Below are 26,601 nucleotides of genomic sequence, written 5' to 3'. Positions count from 1 at the left end.
AAAGTGTAGGGACACCGCTTAGAAAGAAAACCCCACTCCACAAAAACGATGGAATGTCCACCAAGTGACAGGCTTCATTGATTGAGAAAGTTGATTAGGACTTACTTTACAGTTTGCAATTGACTTTTGACGCTGTAGCTGTAAGCACACTGAATAAAGAGCGGAGTAATATTAGAGCGGTTTGCCGCACAAATACAACGATAAACACCGACAAGCAGCTGGTGCTGATGCAGAACTGGGCGCTTTTTCACTGTCATGGCGAGATGCGGCTCTCGCGCATGTGGTGTATAACTACACGGGGAAGACATGAAACGTGCGACATCCGCAAGCGTGTTTGTTCCTCTGGTGTTATTTTTACTTTCGATCGCTATCAGGACAACGCCAGAAAGAGGACAGCTGTGTAATGTCACGCTACAACACGTCGCGTTAGGGGGCGACTGTGGCGTCATTACACATTTCTTTGGGCGTTTGTCTCCCTCTTGTGGCGAGTCGTTGTAACTCCCGCTGCCACACCTCCAGAGCCTAGTGTGTGTGTGTGTGTGTGTGTGGGTGTGTGTACGTTTAACTGTTTGTCTTAAAATCAAAAATAATAGACTGATAGGGGGGGGGGGGGGCAAGAACATGAGGCAGACACAGCTTCAATTTTGATAAAGTAACTTTTTATTATTTATAAAAATACGTTATTTTATATTTTTTCATGTCAGCCTCTGCATGCTACAAACAGAGGAATGAGGCACAAGTAGTCAATGTGTGGTGAACAGCTGGTATCTGTGGGCGATTATTGATCTCAAGTAAAATAAACACTTCGATCACGATGAGAGGTGTGTGTGTGTGTGTGTGTGTTGACAGAAACATGTGCAAGATATTCTCATCAACACTTGAGGCTCAACTGGGGGAAACAACCTGATTCATTTCAGTGCAAATACGTAACAAGTTTTGAATATCAGACAGTCCAGTGCAAAGCAGCATCAAAACATTAACACTATTCGCTGTAGTGTACAGTGTGTGTTCAGCATTGGGTTGCGGTACGTCTCAGCGGGCTCAGCATTTGCAAAAACGTGTGCAGGCGAGTGGGCTCATCTCATGTAGTGCGTGATGGCTCGTAAAGTATAAAGAAGGGCTGCCTGTAGCCGAGCTTCCATCACTATCAGGTTCGCATGGACCTGCCAGACAAAACAACAACACAAACAATTACCTTTGTGTTACTAAATGACACAATTTTAAGTTCCGTCTGTGATTCAACTTCTCTCATAACATGACATTTAAAAACAAAAACAAAAAAAAGGAAGAAAAGAGGAAACCTTGAAAAGTCAGACGATTCATTCTTCGCTAAGTAAGGTATCAAAGAGAGAAGATGTGCTAAAAGGTCAAACGATCCACGGATTGCGGCCGAGGAGGCCGCGTCAGGTGCGCGTTTGAAAGAGTTCGTACCTTTTCGGAGTGCCTGAAGTGTCTCCAGAATGCGTGGTAAACGCGAGCCGTGGTCTGCTCGGGATGACAGGCCATGGTTTTAACAAAGACCTTCAGAGAGCGCTCCAACAGCACGTTCACGCTGCCGTAGTCATAATCGTCGTAGCTGCGGAAGTACGAAGCTTAGTTACCGACACCGCAGAGACCAGCTGACTTTCAAACTGAGCACATGATTCCTGAGAGCACTGACCGTATCCCGTACAGACAGTGGATGTAGTTCCAGAGAGCTTTTCTCAGAGTGTGAGTGTCCACACCTTCGTGCATCGCCATCCTGTGGTAGGTCAAGTTGCTCACTACCTGCAAAGAAGTAGCTAAAATATCAATACAATAAGCTCAAGCTATCTGATCAGTGAATGTATGCAGCATGGGTATTCAATTCAGAGGTCCAGTTCATTAAAACCTCACCAAAAAGCCTCATAATATCTAAATTGTATAAGAAATTCATAGTTGACAAACCCAATTTTAACAAGGAATTGATCGCTATCGTTTCACGAACAATCACAAAAAAAAACACCCTGAAATCTTTTTAACAGACATGCACTCAATAATTTCATGAATTTGCATGAAAACAAGCCATGGGAAATAAATAAAATGAGACTTTTGAAGTGAAGACATACACATCAATGAATACAAAACCAGGCTGTATGGACTAAAGTCAATGAAAAGATAAAAGGTCCCGACAGGACTTTGAGCAGACGTTTGTTGATCTCTTTCCTCTTACTGACTTGGTGGACTTGGTGCCATTGTTGCACACGTGGCTCTTTTGTGTGAAACTGTTGCCGTGGTAACGGGATAAGCTGTACCCATGGTCTTAAGTCAAGACTGCTCTGTAAAGACTATAAGATATTTATTCTTTATGTCCAGTCCGGTCACTGGGCCCATTTGATGATGCTCACTCTACAGCATCCTGCAGCCAAATTCATCATGTGGTCGCCCGGACGCCAACCTCAATCTTCTCAGGGTTTTTCACCAAATTCTACTTTATTAAACTTTATTTAATAAAGTTTATTAAAGGTGTAGACAACTTTGTATCTGCTACATTTTCTAAGAAATTATAGAGTAATCTTGAAAGATGACTGTTTCGGCTTATTTAATGAAATTGCACTTTCTTGTTTCTTTTGAGTTTGTATCCTTATGGTAGAAATACACTTATTGTAAGTCGCTTTGGATAAAAGCGTCAGCTAAATTACATGTAATGTTTTACAGAAAAAAATCAGTAGCGAAGATGTAGGCTTCTCCAGCTCCTGGTTTCAGCTTCTTCACATTGTGCATCACGCTCTTAAACCTATTTTTTTTTAAATAAAAGTAAGCGATCAAACCATATCCAATTGCTAAAGAACCAGTACATTCCAGTTTATTTAGGTTGTGCTCCCCACTTGAGAGTCACGAAGCGCCTCTGTCTGATAGGAGCCTTTTGGTTTTCTTTCCTCATGTGGCACAAAACCCGGTCGAACAGTAGAAAGCAACGATGCAATGTAATTACTTTAGTCTACAGCAGAGCCATTTTTCTGTGAAATGAACGCCGATTGTGACAAATACTATTTTATGTGTTTTTAGTGTATTACTACAAAAGGTTAAAAGGTACCTGGAATTTTTCATCCAGGAGCTGGCCCATGTCTGGCAGTAGTCTGTTGACCAGAGAGAAGCCGTGGTCCTCCCACGAATAGTCCTGCACACATCAGACACCAACAAACACAGGTCGCTGGAACTTAGCACAAACTATCAAGAAGGTGCTCCCCCCTGTTAAGAACCTGAACGCATGGAGACCGAAGCCTAGACACACTACCTGAGCTCGCATGGTGGGAGGGGACTGCTCTCCTTTGGGGGCAAAGTCCTCGTATCTGAACTCTGGATCCTCCACCAGACGCAGCAGCAGATCGGGCGGTGCTTCTCGCACGACAGCTACACAAACAGCAACGGAGAAGACGAGGTGAGCGAACAAATGTCAAACAACGTGAGCGAGGAACGGCGCGTGTATTTACTTACTGGTCGGTATGCTCTCGCTCCTCTCCCTCTCAAAGCGAGTCACCATCTCCTCCTGTGTGCACTCTTCCTCCTGCTGCTGCAGCTCCACCATCTTCTGCATCAACACCTCCACCTCCATTGCTCCTTCACCCAACTGGATAAGAGATGATACTGCTATTAATAATAGTCACGGAATTTTCTACTGTTAAAAAAAACATCAAACATCACTTGTTGAGTGTAGAGCGCTCAGACCTGTGGTAGAAGACGACAGTTTAGCTCACCTCTTGCCTTCCATCCTCGTGAGCCAGGGGGCTGTGCGGGCTTCGAGGTAGGTGACTGGGCGACGGAAGTTGGAAAGTATAACCTCCGATGTGGTCGGGCTCAGGGTTTAAGCCGCATCCCCACCCGAACGAGCAGAGAGAGTGAGCGTGAGCCATGAGGATCACAGCGTGTATGAGTTCAGCCAGTGACCAGCGAGACTCGGCTCCGGGACACACCAGCTCCTGCAGGGGAGACAGGCAGATGTTGAGTTAGTGAGGTAATCTATAAAAGGGGTTCGTTGGTAATGTCAAGCACTCATGCGTTGGATCAAACCATCCCAATCTCCGTACAGAGAGTTTAGACATGATGCCCCTTGAAACTAGTGGATGACACACGACTTCCCACAGAAAGACACGAGTTGCATTTACAAACGATTTTTGTGTTTCGACGTACATATACATTTTGTGACATCGAGTGACTCTTGCCGTTATCAAGTTATGAACACCGAATACAAGGCTGCTCAAACAAAATGAACACAAAAGTAAAGGGAAGAAATACAAAGGAAATCTGCATGAAAAGGCCCCAAAAGTGGCATTATACTCAGATATATTACACATGTCTTTAGTAAGTGAATGAGTCATTTCAGTCTGAAATCAAATGTATTAGCTCAAATTACTATCGTATAACAACGGTTTCATTGAATTAGTCTTAATGGTCCGTATTGTTGCTTGCCATGAGTGATAAAACATTTCCATCGTTCCTGGTAACATTCACACAATAAACGGCTGTTTTATTAAACGGATCGCTCATGCACAGATTGCTTTGATTACAAGTACTATATAAAAAATTTAAAAAACACTGAACTGAATCACTTAGCAAACTACCTCCTTTTCAGGATTCTGTGTGTTTTGTGTGAATCCTGCCTGCGAAATGTCCATGGAAATAAAGAAGCATTGAACTTGTGAGTGCTCGAGTGGGTGTCCTCTCCGACCTGGATGTGCTGCTGCGTGATGAGCCAGGGTCTGTGTGCCAGCAGCTTGTTGAGTGTCTGCAGGCTGCGCAGTTTGGTGGGGGCGTGCTGGAGGCCACTCAGCCAGCTCTCCTCCCCCCCGGCGTCCAGGAAGCCGGCGCTGTGCTGCTGCACCAGGTACGAGCAGTGATGCCGAGCCGCGGCCTGTGAAGCATAATCGGCCCATCCATTAAAAAGCAGAGCTGAATCCCTGCTCTGTCCGTACCAACTTCATGACGCATAATAACTGTTCAGAAATTGGAAGGCCTCAGAGGTTAAAGCAACACAGCTACATTTCTCTACAAATAGATCATTTTGAGTTCAACAACGCAGCATTTCTGAAGTGAGAGGCCAGCTAATGTGATGAATATCTGAGCGATGAGCATCATTAAATGTTTATGAGAGGATCGGTCTTTGGCAAACCCTTTTAGGGACTCCCGAAGATACAGTAGCGGAAAAAACCCTCAAGCAGGGAGTGAACTCCGTTTTTCAGAAAAGATCATTTAATTTATCCACATGTGTAGATTCAGAAAATCATTTTTATGTTTATGTTGCTTTCAAGCTTTGCTTTTTTGTGTAACAGTTCACTTAAACAAGGCCGTAACCTGTGACACAGTTAAGCATCAAAATGACATCACATTTAAACATCTGGTTCAAGTTGTGAAACATTTTGTACATTTTTACTCTTTAAACGTTATTTTCGCTGATAACCAACAATAGGTGCAGATGTTTGGTTATGGTTCATCAAGGATTACAGGTAGAAATAATGAATATTTTTGTCAAGTGTTTGCTGCCGTAGGGCCGCTGCACACATTAACATGCTACAGAAGGAGAAAAACGTACCCGGTCCACATCCTGTGAGTCAGACTGTTGCTACGGTGACTGGCTGACACAACGCAAAAAAATAACTCCATTAATATTATTAGCTGCGGCTGTTTCTACCATGTCATTGGACAGGTTCTGTTGGAAGTGTGGTAATATTACTTCACTGAAATGGTTTATCTGGACATGGATTTAGTGTATATGCGTTTAACCGACATAAAATAATTTAATCATAAAAACAATTTGGTACACATGAGGTGGTCTCAAAAAGAAAATAAGGTACTTTGATATCATCCGCTTTAAGTTTGAATTTATTTGCATTTACCTGGTCCATTAATGTCTAATCTACGGCAAATTAAAACAGTTTACTGACTGAACGACACTACACACTGGGCTATGGCGTTCCACCCGTTTGGAAGAAACATACAGGAAGGTCCTCCCTAATGTCTTCAGAGAGAAAAAACGACCTTCTCTCACCATAACAGCGATGTAATGTCTCCAGTCATGGGGCAAGGGGCCGTCCATCTCCAACAAAGCATGTTGGGTCCTGAGGAAGCAGCTCAGGTAGGCAGGGTGCATTGCCATCACCATGGTGATGTGGTCCACGCGGCCCGTTGAAAGGAAAGACTCAGTGAGGACGTCCTGGTCGGCAACTTCTTTCAACATCTGAAAGAGAAAGACAACATATTGTGTTCAAAATTCCCTGACAGCTAAACTCACTTCATATTCAAAAAATGCTTGAGGACAAAATCGGCACGGATCTATTTTTAAATGATTCTCTTACAGCTGTAAACAAAACAGTGAGTTAAAAAGCTGATGAAACATTTCCACTTTCCCCAGCGGAAAGCTTTCAATGACTCACAAAATAAATTTCAATGTGTAATCAACTTCTCTTACATATGTGTAGTATTGCTTCACTTGAGGACATGAAGCAACAGGAGCTGAGGCAGAGTCACCATCTGCACTTCTTATTCTCAAACTGATTTGACTGTTCATTATGGTCACGATGGCAGCCTGCTACCAGTCCAGTTAAAGGCCTCCATTGTCTTTAACTGGGCTGGTAGCAGGCGCCACCCTGACATCGAGTGGCGAAAATACATAATCAATGAAAATGATTTGGCTAATAAAAGAGAAAATGGGGATCAACATTATAAACTACCCCATTCCTCATTGGATTTACTGTTGGAAAGAACATTGCAATTGCTTGTGACATCACAGCCTTTTAGAAAGTGTTCACAGAAAAGAAAAGCCAACATATTTAACAATGGGACGTACACACCTCCTTTGCAGGAATAAAGACACTTGGGCCTGATGACAGCGCCCGAGGTACTTCGACTCCTTGTTCCTACGGAGGAAGACGCGCAGGTGAGTGACACAGTAAAATAATAACTGGCAATAGAACAGAATGCCTGTTGGACAACGTCATCCAAATATAGGTTGTCTGATGAAAGAGTCCAAGACGTAAAGATAGAGTTCACAATGACGCAAGACAAAGAAACGCAACATTTCTTGATTGAGAAACTGGAATTATGGATTTCCTGCTCGATAAAACGGACTCACAAGAAGTCAATTATCTGAACATGTTTCATTGTGTGTTGATTGCTGGTTTGAGCTTTACACATTAAAATGTTATACAATACATTTTTTATTTACGTTTTAAGGCAAGCAATGAAAGAAACAACCGAAAAAAAAGAAACCGTAAGGAAACCGGTTCATTTACAACTTTTAAAACATGCTATTTAACCTGGACTAGACCTTCCTTACGCTGCAGCAGCTGTGCTGTAACTGGATCCCGTTTCAAAGATCACAGCCTATGTATTTAACAAAACCACTTATTCAACTCACAATCAGAAGAAAGAAAGAAAAAACAGTCACCGCTTGTTATCTCCCCCTCGAGGCGACACATGAACTGAAAACGCGCTCAACGCAGCTGGACTGTTTTTCCTAAAACGAGCGCTGATCTGTGGAAAGGCTCGTGAGGGTGCGCTCGTTTTTCGGGGCCCGAGGGGCCGGAGGAGGCGTGTCCGGCCTGCTTGTTTGTGCGCAGCGAAGCAAAGTCTTGCGTCATCACCTCGCACGGTCCAACGTCTGATGAAACCCTAAGCAATCTGCTAGAAAGCGGTCAGCAGCCGATAACTTCGACGTTATCGCCTCTGTCAGTCAATCAATCACTCGCATATTCTGTAAATGTTATGACCGATTGGTTCTAAGAATATAAACTAGTTGGCGTTAGGAAGAAGCACCGTGACACACTGACCCAGCGTTACCTGTGCGGTGCGCAGCAGCTCGGTCGCTCTCTCTCGGACCTCCTCCAGTGGACACGACCGAGACAGCAGAAGCAGATGTAAGAGCGTCGGTTTACTCAGCTGCATCGAACCGGGCCGGCCCGCTCCCAAACAAGCCAGAACCCGCCGGCTGAGCTCCTCCAGGGACGCCGCTCGCTCCGCCTCGTCCCGGCTGCACAGCGCTAAGCTTTTAACGGTCGGGCCGACGTCGGACTCCGACTCGTACCGGTGTCGACGTGACATGGCGGAGCCGAACGCTCGAGCCGGTGCGTTGTCTTCGTTAGCCGGGCAGGTACGGCTCGCCACGGGACTGCTTGGCATCCGTTGGTCCCCCCACACACCGCACCCCCCCAAAAAAACACCTCTAAAGTGGTCCTTTGACGAGCCGAGGCTGAGCTGCTGCTAGTTGCAGTTAGCTGAAGTGTGAGCCGACCGCGCAGTTGACGTTAGCTTGACGGAAAGTCCCTTAAATGCCGGATACTCTATGTGTCCGTCGTTAGGGCAATCATCTGTTCCGCCCTAATTATTTAAAGTCGCCCGGCCTTCTTCAGAGCTCCCCCATAAGAGGCAGAATCCTTTCGCTCCAACCCGGCTCACCTGACCGTCCCAACGGTCTGCCGCTGTTAGCTCGCCGGTTAGCCTAGCTGCTGTTAGCAGATGCTGCGGGCTGTCAAACTGATAACAGCACGTCTAATTAGTTAGATCTTTTTTTATTTTATTTTTTGGACTTGACTCCCGAAGATTCCAAAAAATAAGCTGTCATGAAACACATTAAGAAAACAACAACTGCGGGTTTCACTCGTTAGTTTCGTTCAGCTGTTCGGAGTTGTAGAGTTTGTCTTCGTTTGTGTGACGTCATTGTGACGTCGGGAAAACCATTCGCTGCACCTCAGGGTGCAGAAATACGTCTCAGTCACTAACTTTCCATTAAACTTCTAACATTTTTAAATAGTATATATGATCAAATACTAATAAAATATAAAACATATTGAGCGTTCACATCCAAAAAAGACTTACTGAAGCAAAAACTGTAGTATTGGCCATCGATTCATCGATTTATGAATCAATTAACTGTACAGTCTCTAACATGTCAACACAGGTGACGAGCCAAAATCATCACACTTACCAGAGCGATACATTTGTTCTATCCTTCATTTTATAAAATTAAATTGTGAAAAGCAGCAACATTTGCTGTTTGCGTTTTATTGACTGGAAACCCCACAAATCCCCTCTTGTGTTTGGACCCCACTTGATTTGGTCCTGATCACTGCCATCTGGGAATAATTTGAATGCTCCCAAAAGACTTCATAATCACAATAAAGTTATAAGAAAAAAGGACTGCTGTTATGAAAATCTTTGATTGTTAATTTTAAACAATCCATCAATTTGCTAGGAATACCCATGATCCCCTTGGAGTCAAACATATTTTTTACTTATGAATAAGTATAAAATATTTTTATAAAATATTTTGTATAAAATATCTTTATACTTATTCATATTGAAACAACTAAGACTGTTTAAAAGTAAGAATTCCATACACTAGTTTCACAACTTATATTATGTACTTCCTGAATCACCTTTATTTAGGAAAATAAAAAACAGCCATTTCTTATATTAATTTACCTGTATGTATATATATATATATATATATATATATATATATATATATATATATATATATATATATATATATATATATAATATACCATATATGATGTGAGATGTGTGAGGGGCTGGGAGAAAAGATAGAGACAGACAAACAGGGGAGGGTGATACGCTGCTCCGTTGGACATGAAAACACACAGACTCAATGCAGTTTGGGAAAACATTGGGGCAGATAAAAAGAAAAACCCTTCAGTGTACCGTCACCGTTTCCCTATGAGGGAAGACTTTTATTAACAAACACACAGGCTGGTTATGGAGCATGACCTCCGGAGCACACACAAAGGCGTGGTCCCCATGGCGACCGGCGCTTCGTGTCCCAGGAGAACCGAGGGGGGAAGAGGTAACACGGAGAGGTGGGGGTAGAGGTGGTGTGGGAGAGCTCGGGATAGAAGCGCAGGTTAGGGTCCGCACTCACCCGGGTTCCTGCTCTGTATTTTACAGGAAGTAAAAGGTGTTTGTCTGTGTGTTTGTGTGTACGTGGGGGGGTTGTGCACGTGTAGGAAGAAGAGGGATGTGAGTCCTCAAACAATTTTGTTCTCCAGCAAGGCGATTCTCTTCGACATACTGTCTAGTAAGATTTTGTCAAGGACAGCAACACTGAGGACACAAATTATAACATAATACCCCCCTCCAAACATTCCTTTCTCGCCATCTCATCCATTGTAAAGGATATATTTTTTTGTCAGTGCCTGTAGGGCGTCTTCTACTTTCTTTTGGAACTTTACGAGGGAGTCACATTCACAAGGGTCGTCCTCTGTAGGAACACAAAGCAGTTCTGGGTTATCATACAAGTGTGTGAGACGTGTTTGTAAGTGTATGTTTGTATTTAATCCTCCTGTGTGACCTTGACAGATGTTAATCTGCAGCTTCTTGGCAATCTGGGTCATAGCTTTGAAGTCAGCGGTGTAGAAATAGTGCTCTCCAGTCGGCTCAGAGGCGATCTCTTTCAGCTCAGCCTCCACCGCGTTGCCAACTCCGACGGCGTACATTTTGAAACCTGCAACATAGAGACATGTAAAAGTAGGGCTTGGATTGTATCTACTTACACTACACACGCGTGTGAAGGAAGTGATCCTTCCTTCCTCACCGTGCTCCTTGGCCTTCTTGGCGGCATCTCCAATGTAGTCCTGGCTGCGTCCGTCAGTGAAGACGATGCCCACCTTGGCGACTCCAGGCCGAGCGCCCTGACCGGCGGCAAAGCTGTTGTCCGTCAGGTAGCGCAGAGCCTGACCTGTCATGGTTCCCCTCTCCATGTAGGCCATCTTCTTCACGGCCTCCTTCAGGTCCTTCTTGTTGTTGAAGCGGCTGAGGGGGAACTCCTGCGGGAGGGATACGGAAGCGTGACTTTCACGGCAGTACGAGAGGGAAGGGGGGGGGGGGGGGGGGGCGGTATTGGGTGGACACTGAAATGGTGGACACGTGCCTGTCTGACTGAGCTGGAGTACTGGACCAGTCCAACGTGAGCCTTGCTTTCAGAAACGTCCAGTTTGTCAATGATCTGGTTGATCCACTTCTTGACCAGCTCAAAGTTCTCCGGACGCACGCTCTTGGAGCCATCGATCAGGAACACCACATCAGTCGCTGAGTTGCTGCAGGCTGACGACGTCAGACACACAAAAGGGCACGTTACTCTGGCAGCGCAATTGCTGTGCTTGGATGAAAGCCTTTACACACGCACATACACACATACACTAACAAACAAACACACACTCACCACTGCAGCTGCGACCATTGTCCATGAGGGTAAAGCCATCTTTGCAGGCACACTTGTATGATCCAGGGGAGCTGATGCATACCTGCTCACAGTCATGATCCCCAGTGGCACACAGGTCTGACACTGTGTCTGTGTGCGTGCGTGTGTGTGTGTGCGTGCATAACACACGTACACACAGTCAAATATATGTTGAGGTACACACACACACACACACACACACACACAGGGAGGGTGGGGGGGGGTGGGGGGTTTTGGGGTTAGGAGGAGAAAATGAAACTATGTCAGTTTGAAAAAAAAAACTATTTTTAATGATCCACTGTGACCTGCGGCCAACAGTTTTGAATGTTCGTGTGGACGAAGTGTGACTCCAGTGGATCCTTAAAACAAACAGGTGGAGAAGATTGGACCAGCCCTAAATAAACAAGATGAGAGGCACAGGCTCGTCCAATAACAGCCCAGCACTGTGATCATGCAGCGCTGCCCTTGGATAAAACATCTGCAGCGATCTGCAAAGTGAGCGGCACGCAGAGCGGGAGAGCCGACGGGGCGATGCTCGTTAAACGTTTGATGATTGTCACTAATGGATCGGTAAATTACAAAGAGATCAGCCTCGCCTCTCGGTTATGTTAGCGTTGACTGAAGAACAGGAGCGAACTTCGTTCCTACAGGTTGTTCCTGCCCCGTGTGACATGTGACCTCGGAGTGTTTAATGAGTTTGGAGGGTTGGATGAAGGAACTGTCGCCTTGTTGAGGGAGAGCAGAGAAGCAGCATGTAGGAATGAAAAGACGCCAGCTCTGACACCTTACCCTCAGTTCTCTCCACCGGGATGAAGGATCATGATGATGACCCCACCCCAGCAGGGATTGTTCTCCACCATCTCTGCCTATTTCCATCACTAAAGACTGATCACAGTTTACTGCACCTGTCGCTCTCACTTTAACAACAAACCCTTTATCCTTCATGCTTCCTCTCCCTCCTCCTCTTCCCTCATCCTCCTCCCCTCTTACCACAGAAGGCCTCCTGGAACTTCTTGGTGAGCTTCTCGATGCTGCTGTAGCTCTCCACGTAGTCCACGTGGTCGTCCAGAGGATCGCTGGCCATCTGCTTCAGGGTGCTCATGTCCACGCGACCCACGCCGATGGCAAAAAGCTCAATGCCGGCGTCCCGTGCACGTTGGGCCACTTCCTTCACGTTGTCCTGGGGACGCCCGTCTGTCACAATTATGGCGACCTGCAAAGGATGGGGAGAGAAGTTAGATTAAAAAAAAATACCTCGGATGACTTGGTGTGAATGCATGTAAGTGTGTGTGTCTGACCTTGCTGATGTCAGGAGATTTGACACGAGCGCCCTCGCTCTCACTGAAGGCCACATTCATGGCAAACTGGATGGACAGACCCGTCATTGTTCCAGTGGACAGGGGCTCGATCTTGGTCACCGCCTTAATCAGTCCGGCTTTGGTGCGGTGTGTCTTCAGAGACACCTGCGGTTGCACGACAGCGAGGTCGGTAACATCAAATACTTTGACAAACTAATAAAAGAACCATTCGGCGGCGGTGGCGGCTGGCGGAGGCCCGTACCTCGTTCTTGACGCGGCTGGCGTAGTTGACGACTCCCACGCGAGTAGCGTTGGGTCCGACATTCAGTCCCTCGATGACTTTAGCCAGGAAGACCTTGACCTGCTCAAACTCTGAAGGGCGAACGCTCCGACTGCTGTCGACAATAAACACGATGTCTGTGGGACGGGTTTTGCACAAACCGGCCGCTGTGCGTGAAGACAAGTGGGGAACAGATTATTCACAAATTATTCAGAAAAGGCCCACGGGGAGAACAGAGGCGTCGAGGGGAGAAGGGAGGGTCAAAGATGGTGAGAACGTAGAAGGACACAGAAAATCAGGATGTAGAAAGGCTACAGGGGTGGAGAAAGATTGGACCAAAAAAACAATGATGAAAGGCAGAGAAATAGCAAATGACAAGTGGTCTGCTTTAGACCTTAGATAATAATATTAATCGAAACAAATGGTCATTATTTATAGTAAGCAAAATACTTCTCATTCATTAGAGTGATGCATCTTTGCAGGAAAAACCTTATTGCGGTTCAGTGCAAACACCAAATGTGTAGGGTGTGTCAAAAGACATTTTCAAAGTCAAAAGACTTTTTTGTGATCATTTGTGGTTATAATAATAATAATAATAAAACAATTTGAACCAGGGAGGATGTGTTGCATTTGAGGCCTCAGTAAATTAGTGGCTAAAACGTCCAGTGTTCTAATCTCCCTTCTCACCCTTCACCTCTCTCCCTCCCTTCTCTCCCCCGCCAACTTTTTTCACACACACAGACACACACATTCAGCACTTCCAAACTTCATCCAAACTTCAACAACACAAAAAGACACTTAAAAATTATTTTAAATGATGTCTTTAATACTGACTGACTACAAGTCACTCACTTTAAATCAATAAATGCCTAGAGACAGTGAAAGGGAATTATATTTGTTTGTAAATCTCAATTTAAAACAATGAAATAAATACTTGTTTAATTCCCTGGAACCCCTGGAAATGTAAACCATTCCGCAGGTTAACACACATCGGTTTCATGGACACAAAGGAGCTCAGACCAGATAGATATTTTTCTAAAACGCCATCACCTTTGTATACAGTGAAGTATGTACTTAAAACGCATATATTTTAATCCTTAAGGTTACCGTCCACTGAAGATACATATTTTTTCAGAATGAGGAGTGAAAACCAAAGCGTCAAATGTCAAATGTCCCCATCAACTCGCATTGAAAGTCATCTAAAGTTAAAGGTCGTCATTCTTACCCATGGCGGCGGCCGTGCGGAGGTCCACGGTGGCCTGAGCCCCAATGAGGCAGAGCAGCAGCAGGAACAACGGCGGGGTGGGCGTCATGGCAACAGGAGTCCGAGCGGGTCTGCCGACAGGCCGAGAGTAAGGAGGCAGACGGGGAGACGGAGCAGAGCGAAGGGACTTCCAGGCGAAGGGGACGTCCACAAAGTGAGACTGAGTGACTCTGAGTCGCAGGTTATCAATGCAAGTGCTTCACACACTCAGCCCACAGAACCCCCCCCCCAACCATCCACCCTGCCATCCTCTGTAGCCGCAGTGGATGTGTGTGTGTGTGTGTGTGTGTGTGTGTGTGTGTGTGTGTGCACGTGGGTAAGAGAGGGAAATACCTGCTCTAGGAGGAGCCAAAAAGGTGGGCAAGGAAAGACAAACACACCTTGATATGGCTATGATGAACAAGTTTGTGTGTGTGTGTGAGAGAGAGTACCTGGCGGTGTACAGTATCTGTGTGTGTAGCTGGAGGTACAGGAGCGGCTGGGGTTTGAGGCAAACTGCCCGCCAACGCAGCCCCAGGTTGGATTTGGCCAAAGCTCAAATAAACACCGACATGAATTCCTCTTTTCTCCCCGCGTTCCCCTCGTATAGCAAACACACATTTATGGTGCGGAAGTGAAGGAGAGCCGCCGTACACAGGCCGCAGTGTTCCCGCACGTTGGGAAGCGTGTGTGCATTCTTTTGCATAAGCATGCATTTCACTATAACCTGAAGTCTACACCCCGATTCCTGTTTACTTAAGTTCAGCTCAGTTCAGCTCCTTGAACCCTTCACAACATTCTGTGTTTCTCCATCACTCGTCTTTCTTCCTATGATTTGGAAAGCAGTGGCTTTCATATTTTGTAAGATTTACACATTTAGCCTCCAGGAGCATTTAACTTACTCTCCTCTCCGCTGTCGGGTGGGCGGCGGGCCCCAGCAGAGTAAACACAGAAGGAAAACACACAACTTCATCAATACTCGCATACACGTCCATCATTTCTCTATAGACTCCACATACACACAAAACAGAGACCCCTCTTTTCACTCCGACATGCCGCTCCACCCGACCAAAGCCTGCATTCCTCTGCACCTCCCTTTCCTCCTTCTCCTCCACACACACATCCACACACACACACACACACACAACCTGAACAAGCCGCAATTGAGGGGACTAGTCTGGCGGGGAAAAAGGAGTTGGGGCTCAGGCTGTACAGTAACGGGCCAGACAGGTTCCCTAGTGAACCGAGTGTGTGCATGCGTGTGTGTGCGCATGTTATAATGGTGATTGGTTTGACATGAAAGATTCAAGATGTTGTTCCTGGACAGCGTTTCTTCTCTGATAATGGACTTCTTGACTACGTACACGTGCAAATGTTCAGGCAACGAGGTGATGAGACGTCGTCACTAACTGATCCAAATATCAATGCGCTGTGTGTGAATCCCCCGGTTTTGTTGTTAGTGGTCTATTTTAAATTTACGAGCAGGCCTGACTGAAAATTTCTTACATTATGAGGTTTCAATGAACCCTTTAGTCCTCCATTTGTCTGAAAATATTGGGATAATTTTTTATCATTTATAATTATAATAACAACAAGAAATCGTTGTTTGTCCAACCAACAGTCAGAAGATTAGATTTTTTAGGGAAATTTGAAACAATCATCAGTGGAGAAAGTAATTTGCATATTAATCGATAATTTAAAAAGCATCTATTGAAGCCCTCGATTGTCAATGCTTGAGGTTGGTCCTGTGTTGATTATTGCCATAATTTTTAGAACCAATATACTGGTCTGACACTGACACAAAACAACTTCAGCAAATGTACTACAAGCCCAGCACCAGATATTTTCTACTTTTTCAATTCCAGCAAACCATCAAATCTAATATAAAAACGAGCATATTTGCTTTTTACTGAAAAAGGAAATGTTCCCGTAAGACGCCTTTTACTGCCAACAGGCAAACCATCGCGGGGAGCTCGATTTAGAGGCGATCCATCACAACGGCACTGCCATCCCATAGTGTGAGTGGAAACGGTCTAGGACAAACACATCCCTCCATCACTCCCACACTGCATACCATTAGGCATCTTTACACGAGGCCACTCCAAAATAACAACCCTCAGAAAAAACTCTTTCCATCAACATATAATGAGGTGAGATATCACACAGCCTCAAGTCTGTTCATTTCATCCAGTAATTTGTTGTTGCTCACTCTCCCTCGTGGCTCCTGTTCCTCCAAACCCAAGTCTGTTTGTTGTATCTTTACAAAACAAACTAAAGCTCGTCCGCCTGATGCCTCCAGAACCAGAGAACCAAGGAACCAAAAAGACATTATTACTATTGCTATTGTTATTATTTGCAACTAACTTACTAGTATTACTTTCAATCACTTAAATCAATCAACTTGATCCATTAATGTCAACAAACTCCATCACTGGACTGTATCAAAGCAGAGTGTGTGTGTGTGTCCCAGGGTTTGGACATACTGTGATGACTTTGTGTTTGACCACATCCATAAATATTGAAACAAGTTCCCTTTCTTCAAATCTCAGAATACCGAGTAAATATTGACACGTGGAATCGGGCTGGACTGAAGCATCCCATACGTGTGCTTACCCACTCTCTCTCTCTCTCTCTCTCTCTCACACACACACACACACACACACACACACACACACACACACACACACACACACACGTGTGTATGTTCTTACGGCTGTGATCTGAGCACTCTCTGTTCACGACATGCAAGTCCTGGAAAAATTAATTGCAGAGTTAAACGTACATGAAACCCGCCTCAGTCACACGTGCAAGCTGGGAGAAAGGGAGAAAGATGGAAACGTGCCGAGGGACACAAGGGACGGATACACACAGCGTCACGTCAACAAGGACAGAACCCCAAATCCAGCGCAGACGTTCTGTTCCAGCAGGTTTGAAAAGAGCTCTCACACTCGGGTTTCATTCCTGAAATGAATGTGTGGTGTGTTTCTTTATGGAACAGACTTTGAGAAATGATTTTTTTATGTGTGTGTGTGTGTGTGTGTTTATGCTGCATGTCTCCTGCCAACAGTAACAGCTCAGTAGGCAGTGAGCAGAGAGAGAGAGCGGTTCATTAAAAACCCAAATACAGCAGTTACATAACCAGCAGTCCTGTTCCTCCCAAAACCCCCCCGTGCTACAAGCACTCTTCCCTCATCCCCATCTTCTGCTCCCCTCCCACGCCTGCTGGCAGAGCCCAACCATCATCCTCTCCTCCTGCCATAGCAACAGCTCATCTCGGCTCTCCTCCCTTGTTCCCAGAGACACACTGAACCCCCCCCTCCCTCCTCACTCCCCCCTTCATCTGCTCCCCTGGTCCCTGCCTCCTCCAGAGTTCCTTCTCTTCCTCCCACATCATCGTCATCCAAGCTTTACTTCAATCTTTACACAAAGCAGCGGTGCGAAACAGGAATACTAACTAGAGGTAAATCAGGAACGTTTGGGGTTTTCCTTGCACTACTGAGAGGGGAAATGCCACGATGGTCTCCGTCGTCTCTGCTTGTTTCAGAGAAAGATGCCTTCTGCTCGTTAAAGAGGAGGAGAATAAACAAGAGGACGCCGCAAATGGCAACAGCGATTAAGGACTTGGGTTGTATCAGCGATTGATACCTCCATTCTGGAGAGGACTCGGCCCGCTCGCCCCTCCACCGGATCAGTGACTGTTGCACGCGTCCGAGAACCTGACATGCTGTCAAAATAGCTCCCGGCAGGCGGCCGTCTGTCGTGACGAAACAGCGCTCTCAAGTGGCCTGAAGACAAATGAGCAGCATGTCAGCGGTGAGCCGCCTCGGGGCCGTGGACTGTTAAGCAAACAAGACTCAATGGTAACATTTGAAGAAAACTATAGTTCATAATTTAGTGTAATATATTAAACGCCTGTATACATCTGTGTAGTAACTATACAGAACTTTTTCATCATGTACAAAAAGGGTATTAACTACGGGGCTGTTGAAAGCAAAGCTTCTAAATTAACCTTTCAACTTCAGTGAGTTATTTTTCTTCTTATTGACATTTAGTTGATTTAATAAAGTTATATAATGTAAAACTTCTGTAACGTCTGCATAATTGTGCAGACTCTTTTCTGTAATCAAGGCTCATGGGTGTGACTGGATTAAAAAAACTTAATTAAAAATGTTTATGATTTGTGAACACAAGTGGATATACTGATGGGGATGAGGAAAACAATTACACTCGCCTATTAACCCACCTCCCACGCCCCTCGGTCGGGCTGGTAACTAAATTGACTCAATAAAAGCACTGTTCCCTGGTGCAATGATATGTTGAATAATAATATGATGGAGACTGCTGATTTAAATCAAGAGAGTTTAACGCAAAAGTAAAAAAATATCGACAGAACAATGTGCATTTATTGCAGCCGAGCTAAATGCAGCCCAGGCAACTTATAATATTTCTACTAACGACATCCTAACAGTAATACAAATACAGAAATACTCCCATTTACACAGGATATATCAACACCAATACCTTGATCACACTCTCTCACACAAACATGCATGTATTCAAAAGTGTATGGGGGAGAATTCGCAGTGGAAGTGGCTGGGAATCTCTCGAGGGCTGTCATACTCCATTTTGGCACCAGGGGGCCCCGGAGAGCTGTCTGGAGAGGCAGGGCTGACCTGAGAAGACAGCAGGGAGGCAGCTTTGGCCGGAGTGATCTCTGCTCGGAGGCGAGAAGGCCGCAGGGAGGACACTGGGGGGAGGATGGTGCTGCTGCTGGTGCTGCTGGTGGTGGAGTTGTGCGTATGGTTGTGAGATGAGCATTCAGGGTTTGCATGCGAGGAGCCCTGATCCCCCTGGGCGAAGAAGGAAGGCGGAAGCAGGGTGGTGGAGGAGGGCTGGTGATCTCGAGCACCTTCCAAGCTGCCGGGGTAAATTGGAGGGCACGGAGTCCGCTGGTGGAGGGCTGGTTGACTGTACATGCTGCCCCACGGGTACGACTGGTACGCGGCGATCCCCCCTGCAAAAAAACCACACAGGGATGATAAAACTGAGCTGGATTAGAGGTAATACAGCTCAGGAGCAGGACCACGCCTCAAACACACCACTTCCTGTCATACTTTTTAAAATCTCTGCTTGCCACCATACCCGTTTTTTCTGTGCCTCTCTGAGACTCCCCCATTTTGCTCTATCATTGATCCCCAAGGCGTCTCCAGAGCCTAGCAGCTATTGTGTCTCACCCCAAAGCCGTTCGCATCCTGCGTAAGCCTCCATTCTCATGTGCCAATCTCTGCCCATAAGTGTAATATTCAATAAACACTTTTACCGGGGCGTCCCAGCGCCTAGGATGAATACTGCATAACGGCAGCTTTTCATTTTTATGAAGCAAAAAAGTGAAAATGCTTAAATAAATACAATTGATATTATTCAGATTTATATTATTTATTTATTATAGAGCTAAAAAGTATTGCTCCTTTTCGGAGCAGACTACGACTAGACGCTGAGCACCTCCAAGGATGGATATGACTCTCGTCCAGTTTAAATCAACAGAGTAAAAAAAGAAAAAACAAACCCCTTTTATTGGATTGTTTTATGGTGCTGTAAAAAAAAAAAAGAAAAAAAGGAGACTTACCGTGATGACCGGCCGACTGCAGAAGTATTTGTCCGGTGCTCTGCGACTGAAAGTACGCGTGGCCTCCGGTCGAGTAGGTCACCATCCCAGTGGAGTTCCCTCCGGGGCCAAAGGTCAGGTACGAGGTCGGGTTGGTTTCTGGAGGGTTGGGGGGGAGGTAGGGGGAGGGGGTGAGGTAGGTCATGCAGGGCAGAGATGCTTGAGGTTGGTGCTGGGTGGAGGAGTATGAGGTCTGCAGCTGGTAGGAGAGGGGGTTGTTCTGCTGGCCTGAGGTCAAGAAGTCAAACTTCTCCCCAAACTCAAAGAGAGAACTGAGGACAAAACAAAGGAGGAGCCTGGTCACAAACACACACACCTATAAATATATAGTCTGTTACTAGAGGTACTTCCCTTCATCTTTACCTGACTGTCCTCCAAAGGTGATACATTACATTTCTCTAGAGAACAGGACTGTCAAGCAATCAAAAAATCTTTGTGGAGTAGTTACAAGGGCGATTTTTCATTTGGGAGAACTGAGCTTTTAAGTCCCTTAGCATTCATGGTTTGTTATTTGTCTCGTCTCGTCTTGCATTGGGAGGGATCTTTTTTAGTGCTGTGATTCATCATTGTAGTCAAACAAACACATTCTGTCTCTCATGATTTCACAAATATTCAACACCGGCTGAAACAGACTCCCCTCTATTGCAGCGGCTGTCTAAGGAATCATTATCTCAGCATTTCACAGGCTCTCTGCTCCTGTTCCACAGCCTCTGTCATCGCGTGCACCCCAGGTCCCCGCTCAAATCAAATCATGCGCTAGTACTCATGTCGCAGTCGGCTGTGAGTGGAACTGACCAGGTGTCGGTCTGCAGCGACTGGGCGTCGCGGTGTGGCAATGCGGAGCCCCCCTCCAGAGCGTCCAGAAACAGAGGTGGGGTGTGAGCCCGTGTTTTAAGGAGATGAGGTGGTGGCGGAGGAGGAGGAGTTGGGTTTGCAGGGTTGTAAGCCGTTGGGAAAATAGGGAGACTGGCTCGACGCAAGGGGGGAGGGCTCGGCATGGGGTGGTACTCTGCCAACCCCCCCTGAGGGGCAAGCTGGCCAACGTCCCTCCCTCTGAGTTGACCTTGGAGAGAACACAAGAGATAAAACATTGGTCTGCTTTCTTGGGAATTGTACAATCTCAACATGCAGGGGGAAGGTCCACGGAGTTCAAAGCCGAACTCTCACGGCACAGAGCGATTGCTTCCCTTAGAAATACACCTGCTGGTGGTTCAGAACGGGAAGACTTGACGTCTGTGACGTTTGTGCCAAAGGACAGTTCCTCGGAAACTCAAATCATTTTTAATAGTAACTGTGGAGCACAATGACCTCATTATGAGCAGTACATTTGCGAAAATAATTGCGTAACTGCTAGTGGATTTCAACACCTGGGCTGTTGAGGCTTGCCAGAAGGTTGCTGTAGGGGGGTGGAGTCTGGTTGGTCAGGTTGGGGAAAACAGGTGCTGCTGGGGCGGGTTGGGGCAGCCTAGTGGCACAGTGACTGGAAAAACAAGGTCCCTTACTGGAGAAGAGGAAAAGACATGGCTTACTACACATCAACATGTTTAAATACATGTAATTTGCACCATTTAAGGGCATGAGACCTGTTGGGGGCCAGTGAGGGCAGGGTGGGATTGATGTGGTGACGTGTGGGGCTGCTGCTGCATCCAGCTTTGCTCTGTCGGTGTTCAACCCTTGCAGTGTTGGAGCGCTCCGCCTTCCTCCACTTTGCCCGGCGGTTCTGGAACCAGACCTGGTTCACAGAATGTTGCAGAGAGAGACAACAAAAGGGCTTTTAGTGAAAACGACAGAGGATGGTGCAGGAAAATTGAAGGAAACGGGATGTCGGAACGGAGGGGCGGGAAACATCACTCCCTGTTTGCTCATTTTACTTTCTTCTAGGAGGCACGTAAACGTCAAAGAGTCTAACCATAATCCTTTGAGGTGTGACACCAACTGAAGCCGCGATGACTTTCCTCTTCTCTGCGTCAGGATAGTGGTCCCCCTGGAACAAGGCCTCTAAGTGGTCTAACTGATCTGCACGCATATGCACAAAAAACCCACATGCACAAAGTGAAGGTAAACTATTTGCATAGTTAAATCTGAGCACACCTGGCCAAGCGGTCAGTAGGGTTACCGGTACTGTAGAGCGTTCGAGTTTTCTTCTTCGGTGCAGGGGGAAGCATGCAGCTGTCCACAGTTTCTAATCCCGGCAGCAGAGGGACGCTTAGAGCGCGGCCTTGTCCCCTGCTGCTGTAGCGGATGGAGCGTCGGGTGGAGTAGACCTGCGTTATCTCCATCTGCCATGAACCAGATAAAGCTTTTCTTAGCTCAGTCAAATTCAAAAAGGAAAATAGTTGATTTATTGCATATTTTCTGAAAAATAAGATTTTTCTTCTCTGACAGTTATTTACCAAATACATTTAGAGCTGAGCACAGTGAGGATTTCAAACACCAACTAGACAAAACAACACAGGTTCTCTGAGGATAAATCCAGCGTTAAGTTTTATCCCACAAAATGAAAAGCAACAGGGATTTTCTGAAAGTCAAAAAATACCTAATTAATTTCCGGTTGCGTCCGTGTACCGCTCATATGTGACACTGGCAAAACCTTGTAAAAGTAATCCTCAACATTTTGGAAAACAGGGAAGGAGAAAAGTTTTGGTTGGAAAAGGCTTCAACAAAAGATGATTCTTTTGCAGTCAATCAACAATTGTTTCAGCCCCACTTTACTTACATCTAATGCAACAAGATGCCCGTTCAAGATTCAAGTTTGCTTTTGTCTTTAATTATTTTTTGTAGAGTGAAGTTGAGCTTTTAAATCTGGGTAAATGAAATTCCTTGTTGTTATGCAAAGTGTTATCCATGTGTGAGTATATACATACATACATATATTTATAGATCTAGTCTGCCATTTCCGCAGCTGCGTCATTAATATTGCATTAAGGTTGTAGGAATGCATGATAAATACACATTTCACAGTAATTATAAACAAATCTGGAGAATTTGCCAACATGTCTGAAAATAATTCTCCCAAAGTCATTTTATTGGGCAAGTTAGAGAACCGCACCAGCACAGAGACACTACGGGTCCATGCGGGATAAATGTAAGTGTGATGACATATTACCGAGTGGGCCGGTCTCAACGGAACATTAATAGTAAAATGTCTTCTTTTTTTGTTAATCCTCAAAAATGATCCATAAATCCCTTCACACCTTAGAGAACGTAATTCATATGTTCTTTATTAAGAAAATGCTGTATCATTCACAGATGATACAGCATCTGCTCAATGAGGAAGTTTCTTAAACCTGCATTATCTCTACCGGCTAGCAGGAGGAGACTCCTGCGGATGCAAAAAGTAGTAATGACTCTTCTTCTCATCTTACTTATTACCCTCAGTAGGCATTATTAACACAAGTTTATAGTGTAAATCTCTCGTTTAAGTCTTCTCCAACACAGCTTGATGTTCATTTTTTAAATGATGGTTTATTTAGAGTAAAATAGACCATAAAGCCGGGTGGCGTGCTTTAGCCACAGTCTACATCTACAGTTGATGGTGCTCGCGTTTGGACTGCAATCATTACATTGAGGTTCGGTACAACACGGTTCCCCGTTAGCTCCCAGCGATTGATGAACCATGTCCCTCTATTCTCACCTCGAGCGGCTGTAGGCCCTGCTGGTGGACACGGACAGGTGGGAGAGGGCTGTGTGGCCTTTTTGTCCCGTCGGGCTGAGGAGGTGCAGGTTGGATGGAGGCTGGCGGCTGGGAGGAGTACGGCGGGGGAAGAGGGAAATGCGGCCCCGTCCCCTCATAGGCCAGGTCGACTGGGTCCGAGAGGTCACAGCTGCCAATCAGTCCAACGGGAGGCTCCGACGGAGACAACCTCTCCTCTGAATTCACAGCTGACGCCTCCTGTGTCCGACTCTCCTTCTCCTCCACGAACCGCTCGCTGACATCTTTCAAACTTCTCCTGTTCCTCACCCGCTCATTTGGCTTCCTCCCTCGCCGCTTCCTACTCTTTTTCTTTTCGGTGCTCTTCTCTGGACTTCTTGTATCTTTGTCTTCTGGCTCTTGAGCGACTGTTTCCTTGATGTTCTCAACCTTGTGTTCCACCTGAACCTCCTGGGTCTCCTCAGCCACATAAGTGTATTCCTCCTCCGCCTCCTCCTCTTCTCCCTCCGCCGCCATCCGCTGCTTTTCTGACACAACAACTTTTTCGGTTTCCTCACCCCCCTGTTCTCGGCCTTCCTCCACTCTTGCCTCTTCATCCTTTCTCTGATTAAACACTTCCTCCTCTTCCCCTCCGTCCCTCTGCCACCTCCTTGTCCTCCTCCTCTGGTAAATCTTTGTTTCCAAATCCTCCAGTTCCTCACACAGAAGGCGTGAACAGTCTGCAATGGAGTGAAGTGAGAGTTGTCATTTTCATTTAGATAACACGGGGTTGGTTATCTCTCATTTGCCTCGAAAATACTTTGCTTTAATGAAAAATGACCTAAAGAACATTCATTGCAATCGTACAACCGGAATGCAGCTGCCAGATTTCTAATATGAATTAAGAGAAAAAAATAAAAACACATTAGACAAGCAGTTAAATCACAAAATCCGCTTCTGGTACTGACTTTAGGGTTTACTGATCGGCTGATTTGCTGCAGAATAAGTAATATCACGTTAAAAGAACCAAACAAACCTCCCCACGGTCTCTTTTATCCTTACTGAAGAATCAATTCAAAACTTTGTGAGGCGGTCTATAGTTGTAATGCTCCCAGTTGCTGAATAAGCCTCCCTGAGGACTCCCAATTACTTTTAAAAGCAGCCTCAAAAAATATATTGTTCAGTTTCCTTTTTAATGGAGTGCGTTATATCCTTATATAGAAATAGCAACAGCTTTCCCTTTATTGCATTGTTTTTATTTTATTGGTATATTTATTTTCTATCTTCTTTGTTCCCTACTTAATCTTCATGTGAAAGGACATTACAGTTTTCCTCAGCGCAACGTTATATAATATGATATATTCTGTAAATATAGCGCTGAGAGGTTTGGAGTCAAGTGTCGATAGTTATAGTCGTTATGGGCCCAATAAAATCATTTTGGTGCAGGCCCATTTGACAGATATATTCCAATCAATGACTTTAACAGCCAACACAGTAATGTCTTTCTGGATTTTGGGGGCCACAGACAACCACTTAAAAAGAAACTTGAAAAAGTGCCTACACTTACAAAAATACTGAAAATGTCGTGAGTGGTATCTTTCATATTGCATGAGTCATGCGACGACCTGCAGATTTAATAAGCACGAGGAACGTCATCCTGCAGTGACTTAATTAGTTTCCCAGCTGTGCAGTCGCGCGAGCCACCTCACCTGCCCGCTGACGTTAATTAACTCAGGGCGGCTAGCAGCAGCTAAAGCGGCTAACCTGCCCCCATCTACCGACACAGGGTCGAGAATGTTAATAGCAGAGTTTTTAATTCTTAAATTGTCTCAGTGGAGCAGAGAGCTGCACCTAACAGGACAGATTAGCAGCCTTAAATGCACCCGGGACGTTTTTAAAAGTCTTTAAATGTTCGCAAAATGACACAGAAGTTTCACAACAAAAGTCTTGAGTCGACAGATGGGGGGAAATGGCCGGAGCGAGCCAATAAACCAATAAAACCATTAAAAGGCAGCTGGACTGGCCTTACCAAAATCTTCAGCCACGCCACAGTCCCTCTCCATTGCGACAGTCAAAACCAATAAACTTGTACTAATAATCAATTAAGCGGTGCACGGCCACGAGGCGATTTGCTGCTGGGCAGGAGGCTAATGAGGCTGATTGATTGATTAGCCTCCCTCAGCGGTGTGTGACGCAGAATTATCGCGTGAAGGTTGAACCGGAAACAGCCAATCAGCGACCAGAACCGCTCCGACCCGGATCTGTTGATACAGTCTGATACAATGTGTCAATACAGACGGTCACCCTTTACCCCCAGTTTACATTATTTAAGAAGAGCTGAATGTTGTTATTTACTAAATTAATGTAATTGTTACTTTCAGTGAATCAATGAATATTTATAAATGCACTTAGTTGATAATCAAACCAGCAATTCATTCAATTTAGCAACAAAAAATCTATTAAAATATAAAGCACCAGTAATCTTTACAAAGCTGTCACCTATAATCTTTATTGGATTGTTGTACCCATGTCGACTCCACAATGTCAATTTGTTTAAAAATTGTGTTGAAATAGTGAAAAGAATGGGTCAATAGTTATCAGATTAAGCTTTTATATATTTATACATATTTATATACATTTAATAAATGTATGGAATACAAGACGTTATCAAAAATGAAAATCTATGAGAAGACAGATGTCCATAACTTGCTCACTAAACCATATGCTTTCATTTAAACAACAGTGAAAGGACAAAAAAGGTAAAGCAGTCTGATCTCATTTAACATGTTTAACAAAACAGCAAAGATTGAAGAAAAGTTCAGTGTTTCATCAAGTTTATTTTATCCCATTAATCATCTCACAATCCACCAGATTTGATTGTGACTGCATGAAGGTGTCCTGACCTACAACCATCCATCCATCTGCAAACTGCTTATCCTGCACACGGGGGGGCTGGAGTCCAAACTTCGGGCCATAGCTGACCTACAACCATTGCATAAAATATTAAACTCCATTTGAAGTTGTACAATTTAAGACGATTGCTTCATCCTGAACAGCAATACAATCCAATACAGCTTGTGCATTGATATTAGTATCAGTATAACAAATCTAATATAACAGGATTATATTTTTTGCACAGTGCCACTTATTTTGCAGGACTTCTTTTACATTTGATACTTACATCTTGTAATGGACTCTTTTACATTGTGGAATTGATATTTACGAGGCCAATGTGTGAGAAGATTGTAGCGTAACTTAAAAAGGGAAAGCTACCC

General features: G+C 45.1%; 3 protein-coding genes across 4 annotated transcripts; all 3 read right to left on the bottom strand.

Annotated features, from left to right (window-relative positions):
- Positions 1 to 637: 637 nt before the first annotated feature.
- Positions 638 to 8,680, bottom strand: sesn2 (sestrin 2). Its single transcript, XM_040188020.2, has 11 exons — positions 7,795 to 8,680; positions 6,807 to 6,872; positions 6,005 to 6,193; positions 4,688 to 4,870; positions 3,717 to 3,938; positions 3,457 to 3,589; positions 3,257 to 3,372; positions 3,056 to 3,139; positions 1,661 to 1,767; positions 1,432 to 1,576; positions 638 to 1,163 (listed from the first exon to the last, which is right to left on the bottom strand). The coding sequence occupies exons 1-11, from the start codon at positions 8,131 to 8,133 to the stop codon at positions 1,077 to 1,079; spliced, it is 1,671 nt and encodes a 556-aa protein (XP_040043954.2). The 5' UTR covers positions 8,134 to 8,680; the 3' UTR covers positions 638 to 1,076.
- A 1,396-nt stretch (positions 8,681 to 10,076) lies between these two features.
- Positions 10,077 to 14,325, bottom strand: matn1 (matrilin 1). 2 transcript variants are annotated; one of them, XM_040188027.2, is made up of 9 exons: positions 14,013 to 14,325; positions 12,770 to 12,954; positions 12,508 to 12,672; positions 12,200 to 12,422; positions 11,192 to 11,320; positions 10,901 to 11,073; positions 10,565 to 10,796; positions 10,322 to 10,474; positions 10,077 to 10,231 (listed from the first exon to the last, which is right to left on the bottom strand). In XM_040188027.2, exons 1-9 carry the CDS (start codon positions 14,098 to 14,100, stop codon positions 10,131 to 10,133), a joined length of 1,449 nt encoding a protein of 482 aa, XP_040043961.2. In that variant the 5' UTR covers positions 14,101 to 14,325; the 3' UTR covers positions 10,077 to 10,130. The 2 variants fall into 2 exon arrangements, with proteins under 2 accessions (XP_040043961.2, XP_040043962.2); XM_040188028.2 differs by lacking the exon at positions 11,192 to 11,320.
- A 4,050-nt stretch (positions 14,326 to 18,375) lies between these two features.
- Positions 18,376 to 25,512, bottom strand: nobox (NOBOX oogenesis homeobox). The gene is made up of 9 exons (XM_040188000.2): positions 25,356 to 25,512; positions 23,330 to 24,066; positions 21,812 to 21,974; positions 21,605 to 21,711; positions 21,279 to 21,427; positions 21,063 to 21,196; positions 20,491 to 20,758; positions 19,657 to 19,967; positions 18,376 to 19,044 (listed from the first exon to the last, which is right to left on the bottom strand). Exons 1-9 carry the CDS (start codon positions 25,387 to 25,389, stop codon positions 18,587 to 18,589), a joined length of 2,361 nt encoding a protein of 786 aa, XP_040043934.2. The 5' UTR covers positions 25,390 to 25,512; the 3' UTR covers positions 18,376 to 18,586.
- Between the last annotated feature and the right edge of the window lie 1,089 nt (positions 25,513 to 26,601).

This window comes from Gasterosteus aculeatus, chromosome 10 (genome assembly GCF_964276395.1).
Source record: "Gasterosteus aculeatus chromosome 10, fGasAcu3.hap1.1, whole genome shotgun sequence".
Taxonomy (NCBI): Eukaryota; Metazoa; Chordata; class Actinopteri; order Perciformes; family Gasterosteidae; genus Gasterosteus; species Gasterosteus aculeatus.
Note: the sequence above shows the minus strand (reverse complement) of the source record. Positions and strands in the feature narration are given on the sequence as shown.

Coding starts and splice junctions, on each gene's coding strand:
- sesn2 (XM_040188020.2), bottom strand. CDS start 8,133: ATGCCAAGCAGTCCCGTGGCGAGCCGTACCTGCCCGGCTAACGAAGAC. Junction 4,871..6,004: donor GACATTACATCGCTGTTATG/GTGAGAGAAGGT, acceptor TATGCTTCACAG/GCCGCGGCTCGGCATCACTG. Junction 3,373..3,456: donor GAGCGAGAGCATACCGACCA/GTAAGTAAATAC, acceptor CTGTTTGTGTAG/CTGTCGTGCGAGAAGCACCG.
- matn1 (XM_040188027.2), bottom strand. CDS start 14,100: ATGACGCCCACCCCGCCGTTGTTCCTGCTGCTGCTCTGCCTCATTGGG. Junction 12,955..14,012: donor CCGCACGGCCGCCGCCATGG/GTAAGAATGACG, acceptor CTTCACGCACAG/CGGCCGGTTTGTGCAAAACC. Junction 10,797..10,900: donor ACTCCAGCTCAGTCAGACAG/GCACGTGTCCAC, acceptor TCCCTCCCGCAG/GAGTTCCCCCTCAGCCGCTT.
- nobox (XM_040188000.2), bottom strand. CDS start 25,389: ATGGAGAGGGACTGTGGCGTGGCTGAAGATTTTG. Junction 24,067..25,355: donor TGGCGTGGCTGAAGATTTTG/GTAAGGCCAGTC, acceptor ACTCCATTGCAG/ACTGTTCACGCCTTCTGTGT. Junction 19,968..20,490: donor TCGCTGCAGACCGACACCTG/GTCAGTTCCACT, acceptor TTTTGTCCTCAG/TTCTCTCTTTGAGTTTGGGG.